We start from the raw sequence: 18,290 nt of genomic DNA, 5'->3' as shown, positions 1-18,290 counted from the left end.
TATAAATTTCAAATTTATCTTAAATATATTAATATTTAAGTAAATTAAATCAATTTTAATCGAGAATATTAAACATTGAAATGTTAAACTTAAACATTGAACTGAAGCCCTAATTAAGAAAAAAGTCGGCGTGTAGATACAAAGTAGTTCTTAACTCGTTAACTTTGAAACGAATTAAAGGGCTGCAAATAAATATAAAAAAAATCAACCACCATTGTCCAGCACGGAAAGGGCAACATTTGCCATTTCAACAAAAAAAAGTGACCAAACAACCCTACCAGCATTGCTCTGCAAACGTCACGGCTAACATGTCTCGGGCACAATTCAAGGCGTGCAATTCGACAGCACTTCTTGCTCATCTTGCATTCAAAACGGACTCGATTCTTCGTCGAAACAGGAAACCGATTGACAATGATGCGATGGCGTTAGTGTCGACACCCAATATTGGGTAAGAGATCCATTTTCGATGGAAATTTCGACCCAATTTCGACCGAAATGCTGGGCCAATTTATGTACGTATGTATATGCGTCTCGGTAACTCGTTAAAATTAACGACTAATAAATATACATATTACTATTTACATATGGAAGTTAAGGACGACATTTGTCGTAATCTGGGTAGTATTGGTCTCGTTAAAGTTGATTGTGGCTCAATAATGCAAGTTCACGATACACTTAGCCACTGGCTATGTGTACATACATACATATGTATATGCGAGCTGTCGAATATTTCAAATCAAGGGAAATTTGTCATGTAAATTTTTCGTGTTCTTGAATGATTGGATTGTGATATTCAAATGTTTAAAATAAAACAAAATATTTTGATTTTTTATTAAATTGAAAATATAAGGAATCGATTCAAAAATGAAAATGATTGAAATTTTACAAATATATATATTTTTTTGAATATTTGAGAAGTGATAGCATATTTATAATTACAAAAAATGAATGTACATACGTATGTAAATTGTAAAACGTTTGCGTAATTTTAAAATATTATTTTAAAAATATTTCGAAACCAACTAATCAAGTCACAATCAACTAGCCAGCAGTATAGCTCAGTCGTTGCGATAATGATAACCACTGAGAGATTTCCGGGCTCAAGCCCTGGCTTGATGTCTACTGAAGAGAATCTATTTGGAGTATTTCTGCAGTGCTGCTAATCAGACTTGGATATATCTGTGACTCCAAGTCAATCGTTTCCTAGAAGAGTTTGCGAATTTATCTGATTTAATTGTCAAAACGGTTCCTCATCAAATTGGCAAAAACCATTTTACCTACTATTAGTCACCACTATTTGAATATGATTTCAAATTCATAATCTATAAATTTATTTATTTAAGTTTAAGTTTGGACTATTGCGACATTACAGGAGTCCCTAATGCGCCTAAAAATTCAGAGAGATGAGAAAAATAAAAATATATACAAACATATACACAGACAAAAATACATTTAAGCATAATCATAAAAAATAATAGCATAATAGTTGCAGATAAAGTAAAAATATCAAATAATAAAATACAAAGTTGGGAATGTTTTGCACCTACATATAGCCAGCACCAATATGTATATATGTAAGAACCAGCCGCAAATACAAAAAATCCCTGCGAGGCCCAAATGGAAGAGAGAAGATCAAAATTCCACTCATACATCACATTCAATTATGAAAATAATGATGAGCGCAGGCTACCAGGTTCAAATAATCTCTGATAGCAACGATTTCTGATCAACAACGATTTCATTGAGAAGTCGGATAGCTCTTGGAATAGGAGCCATTCGATAAAGAACTGTATATTTATATTGTAAAGAATTTATATATAGTTATAATATGTATGGACAAGTTTAATACTACAATTTAATACCTTTTGTAAATCCATACCGAGATGTCAACTGAAGGCTTCTGAAGGTCGTTTGAATTGTCAAAGTAATAAATAAGTTTAAGTCATAACTACACATCGGATAGTCATTAGAACATTTTGCGTTTGATTCGTTATGGTTAATATCAACTTTGTAGAAGAACTTTTTTTATTAATCTCTTGCATTCAAAACAGTTGAAACGTTTATTGATATTTTCCTATACCCTAATAACTATCCGTCCTGTAGTTATGACAGTCAATCACGGTTATTATATCTAGAAAAACAGCAAATGTTGAAAGGAAACTGAAGGTAGCTATAGTGTCAGCAATTATTTAGATATAACGGCAGATCATAACATTTCACACTGATTGAATTGCCAGGTGTTGCTCGGAAACGTGAAAGTTGAAATTTTTCAGTAAATTTAATAGTATACATACTTCGAGATAGTATACCAAATTTGATGCTGCTTAATTAATTTTTTTGAACAAACAAACAATTTATTTAAATATAAATTTAATATCAAGTAACCAATTATAAAATTCTACAATAATTAAAATAAATTCTTCAATAATGCCACACATTTATATTATCAATCAAATATTATCTCTCATTATACATATGTACATATATGTATATTTAACCTGCTATTTTTACAATAATTATGACAGATATTTAATACATCGGACGCGTTCAAGGGGATCTACTCTGAGCAAACCAAACACCCTGTACAATTTAAATAATCATATCCGTCGAATGACTATAAATTCCGCATTTTAACATTTCGAATATTAATTAACGTACTCATGCAGATCGAATGACGCGGAATCATTTTTTATCAGCACACACGCCCGAATATCTTTTTAAGATCTCATTAAGCAAAAGTACTTACTTGAATGACTGGTAAAAAATATGTAAGTAGTGTTCGCATTGAAAATTACCGGTTACCAGGCGGAAGATCGAAGCATCCGGTCGAGCTGGTAAGTGTATCGAGGTGAAGGTCACTCGGGGAAAATAAATTGCTCTGCGAGTCGATACGGTAACCTTTCTCTCTCGGTTTGTGTGCTCCACCTGTTTTCGGTCATGTGGTAATGTCGCGAATTACATAAATGAAATGTAAGTAATGTCAGGCCGATTGGGAATCGTTGATACGGGCCAGTTGCATCAGTCTTTATCGAACGCACGTGGTGCAATTATTTTTGGAACTGTATCATCGTTAAAATTATCCTTATTAAGGTAAATTATATCATGAAGTTATCTAATGTTGAAAAAAAATATGTCAATTGAGTTGTATTTGAAAGATTGTTCTACTATTATAAAAAGATTGCAAAGTAAGTAAGCTGGATGCAATCAAACGTTAAATGAAAAAAGATTCTGTTCTCAGTGGGATTCCCCAGGGATCAATCTTAGGTCAATTTTTTTCCTATTTGATTTTTATTTTGATCTCGCTATCACGAAAATGGAAAAGTCGTGTATGTACATATGTACATTAGATCAGAGTTAAAAATGCAAATTTTTGCGTCATATGACTTTTTAGACCTCCTTATATTTCATAAAATTCGTAAATTTTGTCGCTATTTTTTTGTAATTAAAATAAAGATAGGTACCCAATTAAGTTCTCAAAAACTTTTGTAATCAAAATATTGATGGATGCTGGACGATTTTCTGAAATTTCTGCTTCCGCCATACAAATGGCCGTTGCCAGCGAGGCGCGCTTCGTATAAGAGTTTCTGTCAAAACAGCGACTTTGAATTCTCGTTCGTCAGTCATATCTAATCATAATGATTCAAATAAACTGAAATAGGTAACTATTTAACTATTTAAAATTAGTATGAAAATCGAAACTTTTCTAAAAAAAAATACATGAAAAAAAATCAATTTTTAGAAACTTTTATCCGGATTAATAAATTGGTTGAAGGTACAGAACATTTTTTTAAAATTGATGAGCTTTTTTATTTAAAGTTCACTTGATACGACAGATATTGTCCACTAGGTTCATCTTGAGAGACCCAAATTTTTGCATTTTTTGCTCCCACCTATACATACATTCATATGTGTGTATGTACATCAGTAGCGTCTCGTCCATAAGGGCTGCGGATTGCAGCCCTCCCAATATAGTACATATGCATGCTATTTTTGTTTAAATTTGCTCACCGGTATGGTCATCAAGCTACTATGACCGATTCATCTCTGCAGCCCCCCACTGTGAATTTTCACGAGCCGCCACTGATGTACATAAATACATATAGAAACTATTGATATGTGGTGAAAAAGCAATTATAAGGATATATTGTACATATCTTTGATAAATGTAGAATCCTCCAAAATTACAAAATTTTATTAATAGCGTACGTACATATGCAGATTTGAAGTCCATACAAATTAGTAAATGCATAATTACAGAAAAAATATGGATTTTATTTAATAGAATGGAAGGGAATACGAATTATATCATTGCAGATCTTCAAATTTTGGAATGCAAGAAAAATGACCACCTTTTTGATCAATGTATAAAATTTTGTTCAAATTTCATATCTACATATATTTGGATCCATCGGCTTTGCCGCATTTCCCAAGTATTTTTAAATGAAAAAATATATCTCAATTTTACCATAAATAATTATGTATATGTCGTTTTAAAATTAGGTCCTTCCTGTAATCCCACAATGGTCCAAAACTATAAATGAATGAAATTCTAGAGTGACCTTGTGTGATATGTCCTATGACTGTAATTCGTATCGAATTCCAGTAATTCATTGTTCTAGATTAGTAGTATTTCGCGTGCACGAAATTAGCAATTTGCTCTAGCTCCACATTGGTATTCAGCGAACACAGAGCGTTCGAATCAGCATTAAAAAATGTGGAGAAATATCCGGTTTCTCAATTCAAAATTAGGCTATTTATATAATATACATAATATAACAAATGATACGGCATAGCTATATTATGCATAATCCTAGTCCTAGGAAGTGTTTTATATTATATTATAGTATTCTTGATTAGTTTCACACTGAATTCAGAATCAAAACAACTTATAATATATCATATTTATAGAAAACAAGTTTTTGCTGTACCAATATGTGTTATGTAATATACATATATATATATACATACATATATTAACACTTTATTGAAAATATTATTAGTTTGACCAAGTTAAAACAAGTCTGAGACATTAAACTTGCTTTAAAATATCGATTGTGTGTAAAAATCAACATATGTACTATAAATTATTAGACATTTCATAACGTCACAAGAAAAATGATCACAAAACTTCATCTACTAATACTTCGTACATATGTACATATGTATGTACATAAATAAAGTAAAAATGCAATCAATGAAAAATTATAAATAATACTACATTTAAAAATAAATTAAGAATTTGATAATCATGAAAACCAAACTAAGATATAAATACATATGTAGAAAAGCTTCATGGCATGTTATATTTATATAATACTGGGTCGTTTAAACAAGACATTAAATAAATTACAGCTTATTTTATAGACTTACACCCAGTATAATTTCCTTCTTAGACTTGCAAAAGTAAAAATTATGCATTTTTTACACCCCTCCACAATATTACGTACATGATCCGCATTACTAGCTTTTTATTAGTTTCAATGACTGTGTGTACATGGCGCAGTATTTGTGAGATGATTTTGAACTATTTTTTGATATTTCACCGACCTACGTTGATTATCTTGAATTAAAGAAAGCAAATGTTTCCAACATTGAGGAATTGAGGAACAACGCTTGAGGAATTTAATAATTAACGAAATCATCAAAATCGGTTGTCAGATCGAAGCGATGACAGCTGGCTATCAGAAGCTCTTGTTCACCGCCATTGGTTAGCTTCACAGGTTATATACAGTTATAAAAGTTACTTATCTTATTTAATACTTACAGTTTAGATGTTTTATTATTCTCATAAGTCCTGAAATTCACTGGAACACAAGTGAAGTCCTCAGTGCTGTTTTTCATTTAGCACCATGGTGCCAAAAACTTGCACTTATTTAATGATTTTCATTTATTAAGAGAAGCAATCAATAAAAATGTTCATCAACGTCCTGGGAGCACAATACATACAATGATATAATGTTGATTAATTAGTTTCCATTTAACTTGTAATTTTTAGTATTTTAATTTTTAAATAAATTTTCGTATTAAGCACAATTGTATGTCATGTAGTTTTCTTTGGAAATTTTTACCTCCAATTATTTCCCGTTGCCTTATGGACGGCAGATATACTGAAAAGTGTGAATGTAGAATTTTTGGCATGAATGAATTATAAGGTCAGTAAATCAGCAAACTCTGTAAAGAGTCTGTCATTTTTGGTTTGAATTTTATAATCATCTATATCTTGCCAGCAATTATAGATGTGTTCATGATTTTAGCTAGGATTTGACCTTTCAATTGGTAAGGGAATGTTTGTCAGTGAAAATTTTTGTTGTATGATTTTTTTTGTTAAACCATAGCATGTGTAATGTGGTGTAAAATATTGCATAAAATGAATTGAAACAAAGTCGAATTATTTTGAAAATAATTTATTCAATAAATTAATTTAAACAACTAGAGATGGGGGGTTTGACTACTTAATGGTAATAAGATGGGGCGCCATAGGCGAGGGGGGCGGCGATCTTGGCAACGGGGGCGGCATAGGCGAGGGGGGAGATGACTTTAGTGATTGGGGCGGCTACTTTGACGGCCAAAGGTTCACGACGGACTACGGCATTGAATCCATTGTGGGGATCAGCGGTGTAGTCTACGGTCCTCTTGGTGCCATCGGGGTCTACGACGGAGTAAGATCCTTGGACTACATCTCCGGAGCGAGTTTCGTGTTGGCTCTTGGAGTCTCCGGTGAGGTGGTCTTGGACATCATATCCGTAGCTGTATTGTGGGTTGGGGTCGTAGTCAGCATCGATGGAGGCTACCTTGGCGTAGGCTACTGGAGCGGCGATCTTGGCTACGGCTGGGGCGTAGGCGGAGTAGGCAGGTTGGGCATATCCGGAATATCCGGCATATCCGGTTTGGTAAGCAGGCTGGGCGATGAGTCCAGCGCTAGCTACGGCTACTACGGCAGCCAAGACGAAGAACTGTAATTAGAAAAGGGTGGATTTAGTATTTGGATTACGTTGGTCGGTTCGATTCGGTGGTTGTTGGTGGTATGTACTTTGAGAGCCATTTTTGAGTGGTTTCAGTGGAGCTGGCGAAGTGCAACTGTGCCTAATGCAGCCACCCCCTCGTGTATTTATGCGATTTTGGTTGTACGCTTATCACACTAAAATCACCTTGGCTATAATCTATCAATCAGTACCAGATTGGTCGTGGTCAAACCAGTTGTGTTTCGTTTCGTTTGTAGAATGAATGCTCAATGAAAGCTTTCGGTGAGGGGCGCACTGAAAGTGGAAAACAGTTTTATACGATTTTTATTTGATATTGAATAAATTTCAAATGGATATATTCTCTGCCTTTTGTTTTTGATTGTCTTTGTGTTTAGGTGAATTTTAATATTATCATTAGTTTGAGGAATCTTTAAATGTCTGCAAATAATAGTAAATTTCAAAACAGAACGTAGACACGTAAACACTTCTTATAGTCCATATAGTATGGCTTTTTTAAATTAAGACACATGGAGGCATAAGACGCGCGCGAAGACACATTAGACGTGTGAACAGACACACTGAGACACCCAGAGATATATACGGTAATTGGATTATTAGTCACATCACGATCGCCCAAAAGACAAGCCATGAAAATCGCGAATATGGAATATTTGGCACTCGAGTTCTCGTTAGTATGATAGTTATCATTAGTATGATGGACTTTTCAGCTGCCAGATGTTCCGTTATAGAGATTTTAGTGACTTTTGGGCGAGCACTTTGTGACCAATAATCACCGAACCGATATGTACATAGCGCTCATGGAGACACATGTATGTACATATGTACAACCAGCGGCGTGGACGAATAATTTAATGAAGTATGACATAATAAAATAAGATGATAAACATATATAACCATTGGCGTGGACTCTAGTGGTTAGCATATTATGCTTTCGAGCAGGGTAGTCACGGGTTCGAGTCCCACTTGAGTCCCGCTGCTGGCCAGCCCTTAGTTTGTGAATCCAGATCGATCGCTTCTCACCAAAGTTTGCCAATTTATCTGATTTTCATTGAAATGGTTCCTGTAAAATTGGCATCTCCTTTATTTATTCGGCGTCTTGAGGTTCGCCAATTTCTATAATAAAATGCTGCAAAAATGTCTCCATAGATATCACTGTGGATGATGTTTGAAGGAATTCGCATCGTATAAAAATGCTTGTATTGATTGTATAATTGTATTCTATCTGTACTAGTACACTCGTCGCTTTGGAGCAATCTATAAAGGCGAATGTATATGTTCGATTTTATTTAATTTAAATTGGTTGTGGCGCAACCATTATGGCGCATTAGGGACTCCTGTGATGCCACAACTGTACAAACTTAAACTTAAATAAATAAATATATTTATTAAATTAAATAAAAACTTTTGGAAGGAAATAACTGCAATGAATACTAGTGGTATTTTAGTACTTTCTCTGGCTGTTCATTGATACTATTTTTGTGTGAAATTACTGTTGAAAAAATACTTTTTCTCTAAGCGAGACATTATTTAGCTGCCAGCAGGGATGTTTATTTTATATAAAAATAATACTCTCAAATGAGTAGAATGCTTAAAAACAGGAAATAATGTTCATTACGGACTGACACACACACTGGATGAAATTGATAATCTATGTGTGCAAAAGTCCAAAACGAAGTAGATGTGTAAATCCCAATAATTGTTATATATCTCAGTATAGAATAAACAAGTGGTTCCTGAGAAAGCATAATTTTTATGTCTGCTCAATAAACAAAATACATATCGCTAACAAAAACAGTTTTTGTGACGGCAATATTTGTCACCTGAATTAGTCTCGTTTTAAACGTTAAAGTGAACGCATTGCTTTCAAAGTTCTTTATTATGTTTTTTTGTTTTAAAACTATGGAGTTTTCGTCTACAGGTATGTACTATTTTTTGCATAACTTTAGTTTAATATTAATACCTATTTAGTAGTAGTATTTTTACTACAAAGTTAGAGAGTCATTTTTATCAATAATTTTAGATATTTTGTATTTTATTAGGCCAAAACTTTCCAAATACACGTGTATGTCCGAGCTTGCATATTTTTTATATATTAATTATACATTAAAGTATACAACCCATACACAATTATTTTTAAAAAATCGCAACTTTGTAAAATATTTAATTATTTCAGGTGCTGTGTTTTGGACAAGTAAAACGATGACACGTTGTCCAATTTTAGGGCAACTTTGCTTTGGACCTTTTTCATTTCTTTGACATTCCTCATTGAGAAAATAAATCAATGAAAACGGTCATCAACGTTCTGGGAGTACAAAATATACAACGATAGAAAAGTTGATAATTATTTTCCACTTAAAATTTTAAGTATTTTGATTTTTTTATCCATCTGTTTCAAGCTTGAAACTTTATCATATTAAGTACAAATTTTTGCCATGTAGTTTTTGTAAGCTTTCTTTGGAAATTTTATCCTCCAATTATTTCCCGTTGCTTTATGGAAGGCAGATAGACTGGAACGTGTGAATGTTTTTCATGAATGAATTAATAAGTCAGTTTTAGTCAGAATTATTAAGTCAGTCTTTTATAATCAGCTTACCAGCAATTATAGATGTGTTCTTGATTTTAGCTAGGATTTGACCTTTCAACTGGTAAGGGAATGTTTGTCAGTGAAAATTTTTGTTGTATGATTTTTTTTTTGTTAAACCATAGCATGTGTAATGTGGTGTAAAATATTGCATAAAATGAATTGAAACAAAGTCGAATTATTTTGAAAATAATTTATTCAATAAATTAATTTAAACAACTAGAGATGGGAGGGTTGACTACTTAATGGTAATAAGATGGGGCGCCATAGGCGAGGGGGGCGGCGATCTTGGCAACGGGGGCGGCATAGGCGAGGGGGGAGATGACTTTAGTGATTGGGGCGGCTACTTTGACGGCCAAAGGTTCACGACGGACTACGGCATTGAATCCATTGTGGGGATCAGCGGTGTAGTCTACGGTCCTCCTGGTGCCATCGGGGTCTACGACGGAGTAAGATCCTTGGACTACATCTCCGGAGCGAGTTTCGTGTTGGCTCTTGGAGTCTCCGGTGAGGTGGTCTTGGACATCATATCCGTAGCTGTATTGTGGGTTGGGGTCGTAGTCGGCATCGATGGAGGCTACCTTGGCGTAGGCTACTGGAGCGGCGATCTTGGCTACGGCTGGGGCGTAGGCGGAGTAGGCAGGTTGGGCATATCCGGAATATCCGGCATATCCGGTTTGGTAAGCAGGCTGGGCGATGAGTCCAGCACTAGCTACGGCTACTACGGCAGCCAAGACGAAGAACTGTAAATAGAAAAGGGTGGATTTAGTATTTGGATTATGTTGGTCGGTTCGATTCGGTGGTTGTTGGTGGTATGTACTTTGAGAGCCATTTTTGAGTGGTTTCAGTGAAGCTGGCGAAGTGCAACTGTGCCTAATGCAGCCACCCCCTGGTGTATTTATGCGATTTTGGTCGTACACTTATCGCACCAAAATCAACTCGGCTATAGTCTATCAATCAGTACCCGATTGGTCGTGGTCAAACCAGTTGCGTTTCGTTTCGTATGTAAAATTAACGCTCAATGAAAGCTTTCGGCGAGGGGTGCACTGAAAGTCGAGAACAGTTTTCTACGATTTTTATTTATGTTTATCATATCACTATTATATGTGTCTGTGTGTATGTGTAATATAACGCTCGCTGTACTATAATAGTCGTTTAGATTCGACATACATACATATGTACGTCAAAACTAAAACACTGCGAACAAGACGTACGCACCTGATATACGAATATAATAACGAAAGAAAAAAACTTCCATTTATATGTACTGTTTGCTACCAATGTTAAGTCTCTGAGCATTTAGTGCCTATTGAAAATTTATTTGATTAACTAATTTTCTGTTGGTGTTTAATATTGTTTATATAAGGTATAAGTTATGAATAAAAAAAAGAAATAAAAGAAATGTGTCGGTCCAGTGTTCGATCCGAATTTTTTTCAGATACCTTATAAATATATATATATATATATATATATATATATATATATATATATATATATATATATATATATATATATATATATATATATATATATATATATATATATATAGTATTTAATTTATATTACATATTTAATTGTTTAATATGAATGAATGAATTAATTATTTAATTAAATAAATTTTCAATAAATGGCGGTAAATTCTCATAGATTTAGCGCTGTCTATTTGCCTAGTGGAAACATTGGTATTGAACAGTATACATGTAAGTTTTTTTCTTTTGTTATTATATTCGTATATACGTTTTGGCACTGGCTTAGCTGTGACGTACATATGGATGTCGAATCGAAACAACTATTATAGTACGGCGAGCGTTATCTCAGACAGACAGACAGAATAGCGATATTATTTTATTTATTTTTACATAGATATATACAAGGAAGGCTTGACAGGAAGACCCCAATGCGCCTTCCTGGACAATTAATTACAAACAATGCCGCATTTTTTTGGCAATTTTAAGGAACCGTTTCAACAATGATCAGATAAAATAAACTCTGATAAGAAACGATCGACTTGGACTCACAAACACCCAAGTCTGATTATACATATGTATGTATATAAATTTTTTTTCTGTGTAAAAATGTATGTATATATATATCGCTCTGTATTTTTTCGATTATTGTGGCACATTAGGGACTCCTGTAATGCCACAATTGTACATAATTTATTTTATTTTATTTTTACATAGATATGTATATACCAGGAAGGCTTGACAGGAAGACCCCAATGCGCCTTTCTGGACAATTAATTACAAACAATGCAGCATTTTATTACAGAAATCACTGTATTTGGAGAAACTGAAGAACACGAAATTAAAAATTAATTAATTAATCCATTGAGACATCTATGGATTTAGATTTTGTACATAATTTTTACAAATTATACCCACAATAAATACAGAAGATTTGTGACAACAGGAAAGACGATTTTTAGTCAATTTTGAGGATCCGTTTCAACAATGATCAGATAAAATTGGTAAACTCTTATAAGAAACGATCGATTTGGAGTCACAAATACCCCCAAATCTAACCAGCAGTATGGCGGATCGAACCCACTGATCACTTGGTGCTAAGCATACACACTACCAATAAGAGGGCTGGACCCCAGTGCCTTGTCCATACTAGGGTTTCTGACCCGGGTCGACCCGGGACAGACATTCCCGGGAATTCACTGAATTTTTGTTGTCCCGTGTCCCGGGAATTTTTATCTTGAATCCCGGGAATTGGTTTTAAAAAAATCTTGAAAACATACAACATTTTCACGACTGCACGAAGGGAAATAATAAATAAAGTACACAAAGAATCGTAAAAGATTCTCAAAAATTAAAATCGAAGAAAGAAGAAGCCTAAAACTGATTTTTTTATGACGAAATTTAAATAATTCTATACCGAACAAAACATTCTTTAAATGTTGTAATAAAAGCGAATGTATATCCTACGGTGAAACTATTATGAAACGAGTATATCCTTCTTGTATTGACGATTCCACAATGGAAGAAACACTTTTAAATTCGGATGAAGATGAAACAATTGTGTGTTTGATGATGAGTGAAGAATTAAATAAGGAGTTATCATACTTTAAAAAAGAAAATAAAATATACATGCCGACAGGAGAAAAAACCGTTAATTGTTTTCATCTCTTATAACAATAAAACAAACTTCGACCGAAACTGAAAGAGTTATTTCCATTGCTGGAAATTTTTGTACCAAATCTAGAATTAGACTTTCGAATTCTCATTTAAATATTTTAGTATTCTTAAGACGCTACTTTAAATAAGTTTAATTTTATAATTACCTTTTTTCGAGTTAATAGATATATTATGTATTGTTTTGTAAATAAATAAATATTTTTTTATTAATAAAAATATATTAAATTGAAAAAAAAAGTTTTTTTACATGTGTCTCGGGATCCCGGGAATCCCGGGAACGATCCCGGGCTCCATCCCGTGTCCCGGGAATTGAAAAAGTGCGGGAAATCAGAAACCCTAGTCCATACAAACGTATTAGACTTCTCCCTTCCTCAATTATGGCACTAGAGAAATTATTTTTTAATATGCTATTTATATCCACCATAGGCATGTTTCAATTTTTTTGATTTTTGATTTATTTGATTAATCAAAAAAATAAAAAATTTAAATATGCTTATGGTGGATATAAATAGCATATAAAAAAATAATTTCTCTAGTGCCATAATTGAGGAAGGGAGAAGTCTAATACGTTTGTATGGACAAGGCGCTGGGGTCCAGCCCTCTTAAGCCCCCACTAAGCCTTGCCAAGCTTAAGCTTAAATAAATGAATAAATATATTATATTATTAAATTTATGAATTCAAGATCAGGCTTGCATCACTAGATCAGACATTGAACTCGAGACCCATAGTGATTAGCATCATACGCTAGCCACTGTGTTGTATTGAGCTACATGTGTTGCTGATTATAAATCGTTTATTTCTTCAATAACTAACAAGGCGACCCTTGGATCATCTAGTGTGGCAAAGTGTCACCTTTCAGTCAGCGGCCACTTGATCATGACACGAGCGACTAAACTATTATTGGTGTCAGAGCAGGCGGTGTCTGTCTGTCTGTCGTTTTGCTGATATCACTGATGTAATTCAGATCGACCTTACGTGCCGCTGCGCTGTATGCAAATCGTGTGGGCTTTCTTACTCTGCTCGTAATTAATCCAATGTCGCCAACTGCCCAAAAATATTGACCCACTTTTTATTTGCCACCCATTTTTTTTCATTCAAACCTAATACCTAATGTCACAGCTATTGTAATCGAAATCTATCGATCAGTGCTTGACAAATTGATAGTGTGATTTCGCATTTTCGCAATGACTGATGTAATTGTGTACCTACGCCAAAATGTCATTCGCAGTTGGTGTGTTGCAGATAGTCATCATGATTGTTTGGATACGGTTAATTTGTTGAAGAAATTTGCCGAGTATTTTCGCCGGTATTGTGTTATATAACGCAATGTCGTTTTAACCGAAGTTTAATTTAATATCAAGATCGAGGTTATTCGGTTAAAATTTAAAGGCCTTGCTTCAAGGTGAAATATTTCGAATAATGATAATGCAATACGTTATATTTTGTGCTGAGCTGTCCTGACTGCTCCAATTCTTGACGAATGTTTCCAATTTACTGTTGGTAATGACCTAAAAATAATAAATCTCCAAATTCGAAATTCTAACGTATGCATATATGTAATGGACAAAAATATGTATCACAATTAGGGATTGTAATTTACAATCGAATTTCATAAACCGATAAACGGTAAATTATCGATTTAGATTTTAGATTTAGGTAGATTTTTCCTACTACTAGTATACCGGTACTGTATTTTATTTTAGTTTTTAATTTTAATCAATCATACACACTCACTATCACAGATCACTCCAATTTGACGAGTGTACCATACAGATCAAGAAACATCAATTAAAAATGCACAATTTGTATATATGTCACAGTGAAATTATACTTCAAGTGAAAATATATTTTCACTGACGTTTCAGTGAAATCGTAACCAGTACCATTTTCGGGGTTGGTTTTATTAATTTAAGATTGAATTGTTAGGGTTGATTTTGTTTAAGGGTTAGGATAGGTTGATGAAGTAAGGGTTGGCCTTATTCATTTAAGATTGTATTGTTAGGGTTAAATTTATAGAGTTAAACTTTGTACATTTTCACTGCTTGAATTGGTGACAATATATTTCCACTAGTAAAAATATATTTTCACTTGAAATATGCTTTCACTGTAACATATACATAGATATTTTATTTTAACATTAACTACGTCATATATGATCAAACATTGTACAGAAGCATTGTGAACATTATACAAAGCAAATTCAATCAACATCCACAGACACATCTATGGATGAATTTGCAGCATTTATATAAATCAAGAAAAACAAAGATACTGAATAACTCGAAATTTTTGTGAAATAGGACAGGGATGCCAATTTGCTGGAACCGTTTCAATGAAAATCGGATAAATTGGCAAATTTTGATAGGAAACGATCGACTTTGAAGTCACATATCCAAGGTCTGGCCAGCAGCAACCAGTGGGAATCGAACCCGTGACCACTTTGTTCGACAGCATTATATGATAACCACTAGTTCATGAAGCTTGTTACTTTTGTAACCAGTAACAAGTATGTATGTAGTAGCTTGTTACTTTTGTAACCAGTAACAAGTATGTATACTTTTTCTAAAAACGTTAATTTATATTGAATCGTAAATAATTAAAAATTAATTTCAAGCGAATAATATCATATATTAAATGCATTAAAATAAATTCGTAACGATAAATAGATTTTTTTTATTTTAACCAATAATATTATTATTATTTATTTATAGTTTGAACCAATTAAAAGTTTTGATCATAATTGAAACAACCGTTTGATCACATTTATTACGATTTAGTTAGTCTGTATTACCAGTGAATTTATCAATTTAAAATTACCACATTTAATAATGAAATAAACAAATTCCAGACAACCTAATCCGCAATACGGCATATATATATATATATATATATATATATATATATATATATATATATATATATATATATATATATATATATATATATATATATATATATATAAAAGTAAATGCGTGTATATGTACTTAATTTTACTAACGTACTTAGTTTCTGATAATTACCGGTAAATAAAAAAATATACTGATATTTACCGATGACGACATTTTGTCGATTTACCGGTAAACCGATATAGCAGTATACCGGCATTTGCAATCCCTAATCACAATTCAAAAGAAATAAAAAAAAAAATTACTATCACAAATTTATCACACACTTTATATAATTTGTGTGAACATTTCACGTTCAATTTGATTGCATATAAATATATTGTGTGTAAATAAATAAAAATATAAAAATGTGTCAAAGTTTAAACTATGATGAAAAAAGTCACCTGTAAATTTAAACATAAATTCTCCATATCAGTGCAAAAAATCTCAAAGCTAATCTAACCACGCCCAATTGCCAATATCATTATATTTATTAATCTGATATATTGTCCGCGTTTATGATCATTGGACAGGTGATAAATTTGACGCGAGCGTAGAGGTCAATTAAAACGCATATGTTGCAAGCTGTCAAAAGAAATTAAATTTTCGACATAAAAACGAGATGATATCTCCGCGAATTCCACCTAGGATTAAGTGGTTAGCATTCTACATAAAAAAAAAACACAAACCGAAGTTTAATTCGTATCGCATTCTTATGCAAATTCGCGATTGTTACGCGAAATGCGTAACCCGCAAAAATCCGTAATGATCTGGAGCAAAATATGTATGTGTATCTGCAGATGTCACAACATTTCTTTCGCATTGACATTGTGCAATTTCGACTTAATATTTACGGTGGCGTTAATGTCGCCTTGTGTCTGGTGCAAAGATGATGATGTCAACACGACCTGCCCACATGCAAGTCGAGATCTGAACTGAAAAAATAATTGCGTAAGTTGCGATATATTTGTAATTATAATTAACCCTAATTCGTGCTATGCGCGAAACGGGTCTCGTTTGACCGTATAGAGTACTGTGTCAACTGATATTGAATTCGACCAGTTCGGCACGTATATAAATGCACCCAAAGCTTCAGCTGCCTCACATTGACATTTAGTCTGTCCACTAGACAACAACAATCAACAAAATGGTGTCCAAGGTACTTTAATTATACGGTTTTGTTCATAGTGACGAAGTGCTACCCCGATTAGCATCTAATCAGTTCAAAAGTGCATCAATTTGTATAATATATAAGCTTCAGAACCTAAATCTATAAAAGCTCACTTTCAGGAACTTGAAATTTTACATTGTTTTATTCTTCTTCTAATTGATATGAATAGTTTTAATAGAAAATGTGCGACTTTAAGTACTTTTCAATTAAATATGAAATATTATGGAAGCATGAAATTCATATTTTGGAAATAATTTTTCATTCAAATTTCATTCTACATCTGTATGTGCATATGTACATACATATATAGGTACTTTGGGTAATATTTTTTGTGAATCTTAATTTAATTAGATCATAGTTTTCCAAACTAATTCTTCGCCGGACCAATTTAGTTACCTTGATAAGGTAACTAAATTGCTAATTCTGTATTTGGACAATCAAAATTTTGGTTATTTATCAATAATAGTTGCTCAATTACTTCTTTTCAGTAATTTTATCAGTCAAATACTTTTATTCGGTTCATATTTTCATAAAACCATTTCATTAGTCAGTCATATCAGTTTTCAAGTACCCAAACTGACTGTTAGTCTACTTACCATTTATTTATTGAGTAAAATTATTTAGAACTACTGATCAATTAAATGCTGTGTTAACTAGTTGTTAGCATATAAGCTTTTGAACATAGTAGTCACTGGTTGCTGCTGGCCAGACCTTGGTTTGTGACTCCAGGTCGATCATTACCTATCAATTTATCTGATTTTCATTGAAACGGTCTACTTATCATTTATTTATTGAGTAAAATCATTTACAATTACTAATCAATTAAACACAGTGTGGACTAGTTGTTAGCATATTATGCTTTCGTGCGGAGTGGTCACGCTTTGATTCCCACTAGTAGCTGTTGATCAGACCTTGGTTTGTGACTCCAGGTCGATCGTTTTCTTTCAGAGTTTGCCAATTTTTCTGATTTTCATTGAAATGGTTCCTGTAAATTAACATTTCCTTTCCAATTTCTCTTACAAATCTCAAATTATTCAGCGTCTTGATGTTCGCCATTTTCTATAATAAAATGCTGCAAAAATTTCTCCATAGATGTCACTGTGGATGATGTTTGTATGAATTTGCATTTTATAAAAATGCTTGTGTTATTGTACTGTATCTGTATTAGCACACTCATCGCTTTAGAGCGATCTGTAAAGGCGACGGTATATGTTCGATTGAAATAAAAATAAAAAGGCAGGTTGAATCTTTTTGAGTCACTGGATCGCAAATCAAATTTTGGCCATCTCGGGGGCTGCAAAATATTTTTTTTATTAGGGAGCAAGGGTTAGCTAATTTAATCTAAACAGGGACTATGGCTTATGGCTACTTATTGGTACTACTGGAATTTGAAAGAGTACTGCTTTCAATACATAAATTACGATAATCCGTGAAACGGACATTTTAAATTTCAAATAATAATAAATTGAAATTTTCTCAACCAGTGGTAGATCGTCAGATGCTGTATCTCTATCGCACAGTATATA

The 18,290-nt window shown here is 33.1% G+C and overlaps 2 protein-coding genes across 2 annotated transcripts in view; one reads left to right on the top strand and one right to left on the bottom strand.

The window, feature by feature from the left end:
* LOC143916793 (uncharacterized) overlaps positions 1 to 18,290 on the top strand; it is a 52,880-nt gene that overhangs the window by 6,512 nt on the left and 28,078 nt on the right. The window lies entirely within an intron of this gene.
* LOC143917138 (larval cuticle protein A2B-like) lies at positions 6,453 to 7,377 on the bottom strand. Its single transcript, XM_077438551.1, is given in 2 exon segments — positions 6,453 to 6,969; positions 7,364 to 7,377. Coding segments are annotated over 2 exon segments (531 nt in total).

Source organism: Arctopsyche grandis, chromosome 9, assembly GCF_051622035.1.
Source record: "Arctopsyche grandis isolate Sample6627 chromosome 9, ASM5162203v2, whole genome shotgun sequence".
Taxonomy (NCBI): Eukaryota; Metazoa; Arthropoda; class Insecta; order Trichoptera; family Hydropsychidae; genus Arctopsyche; species Arctopsyche grandis.
Note: the sequence above shows the minus strand (reverse complement) of the source record. Positions and strands in the feature narration are given on the sequence as shown.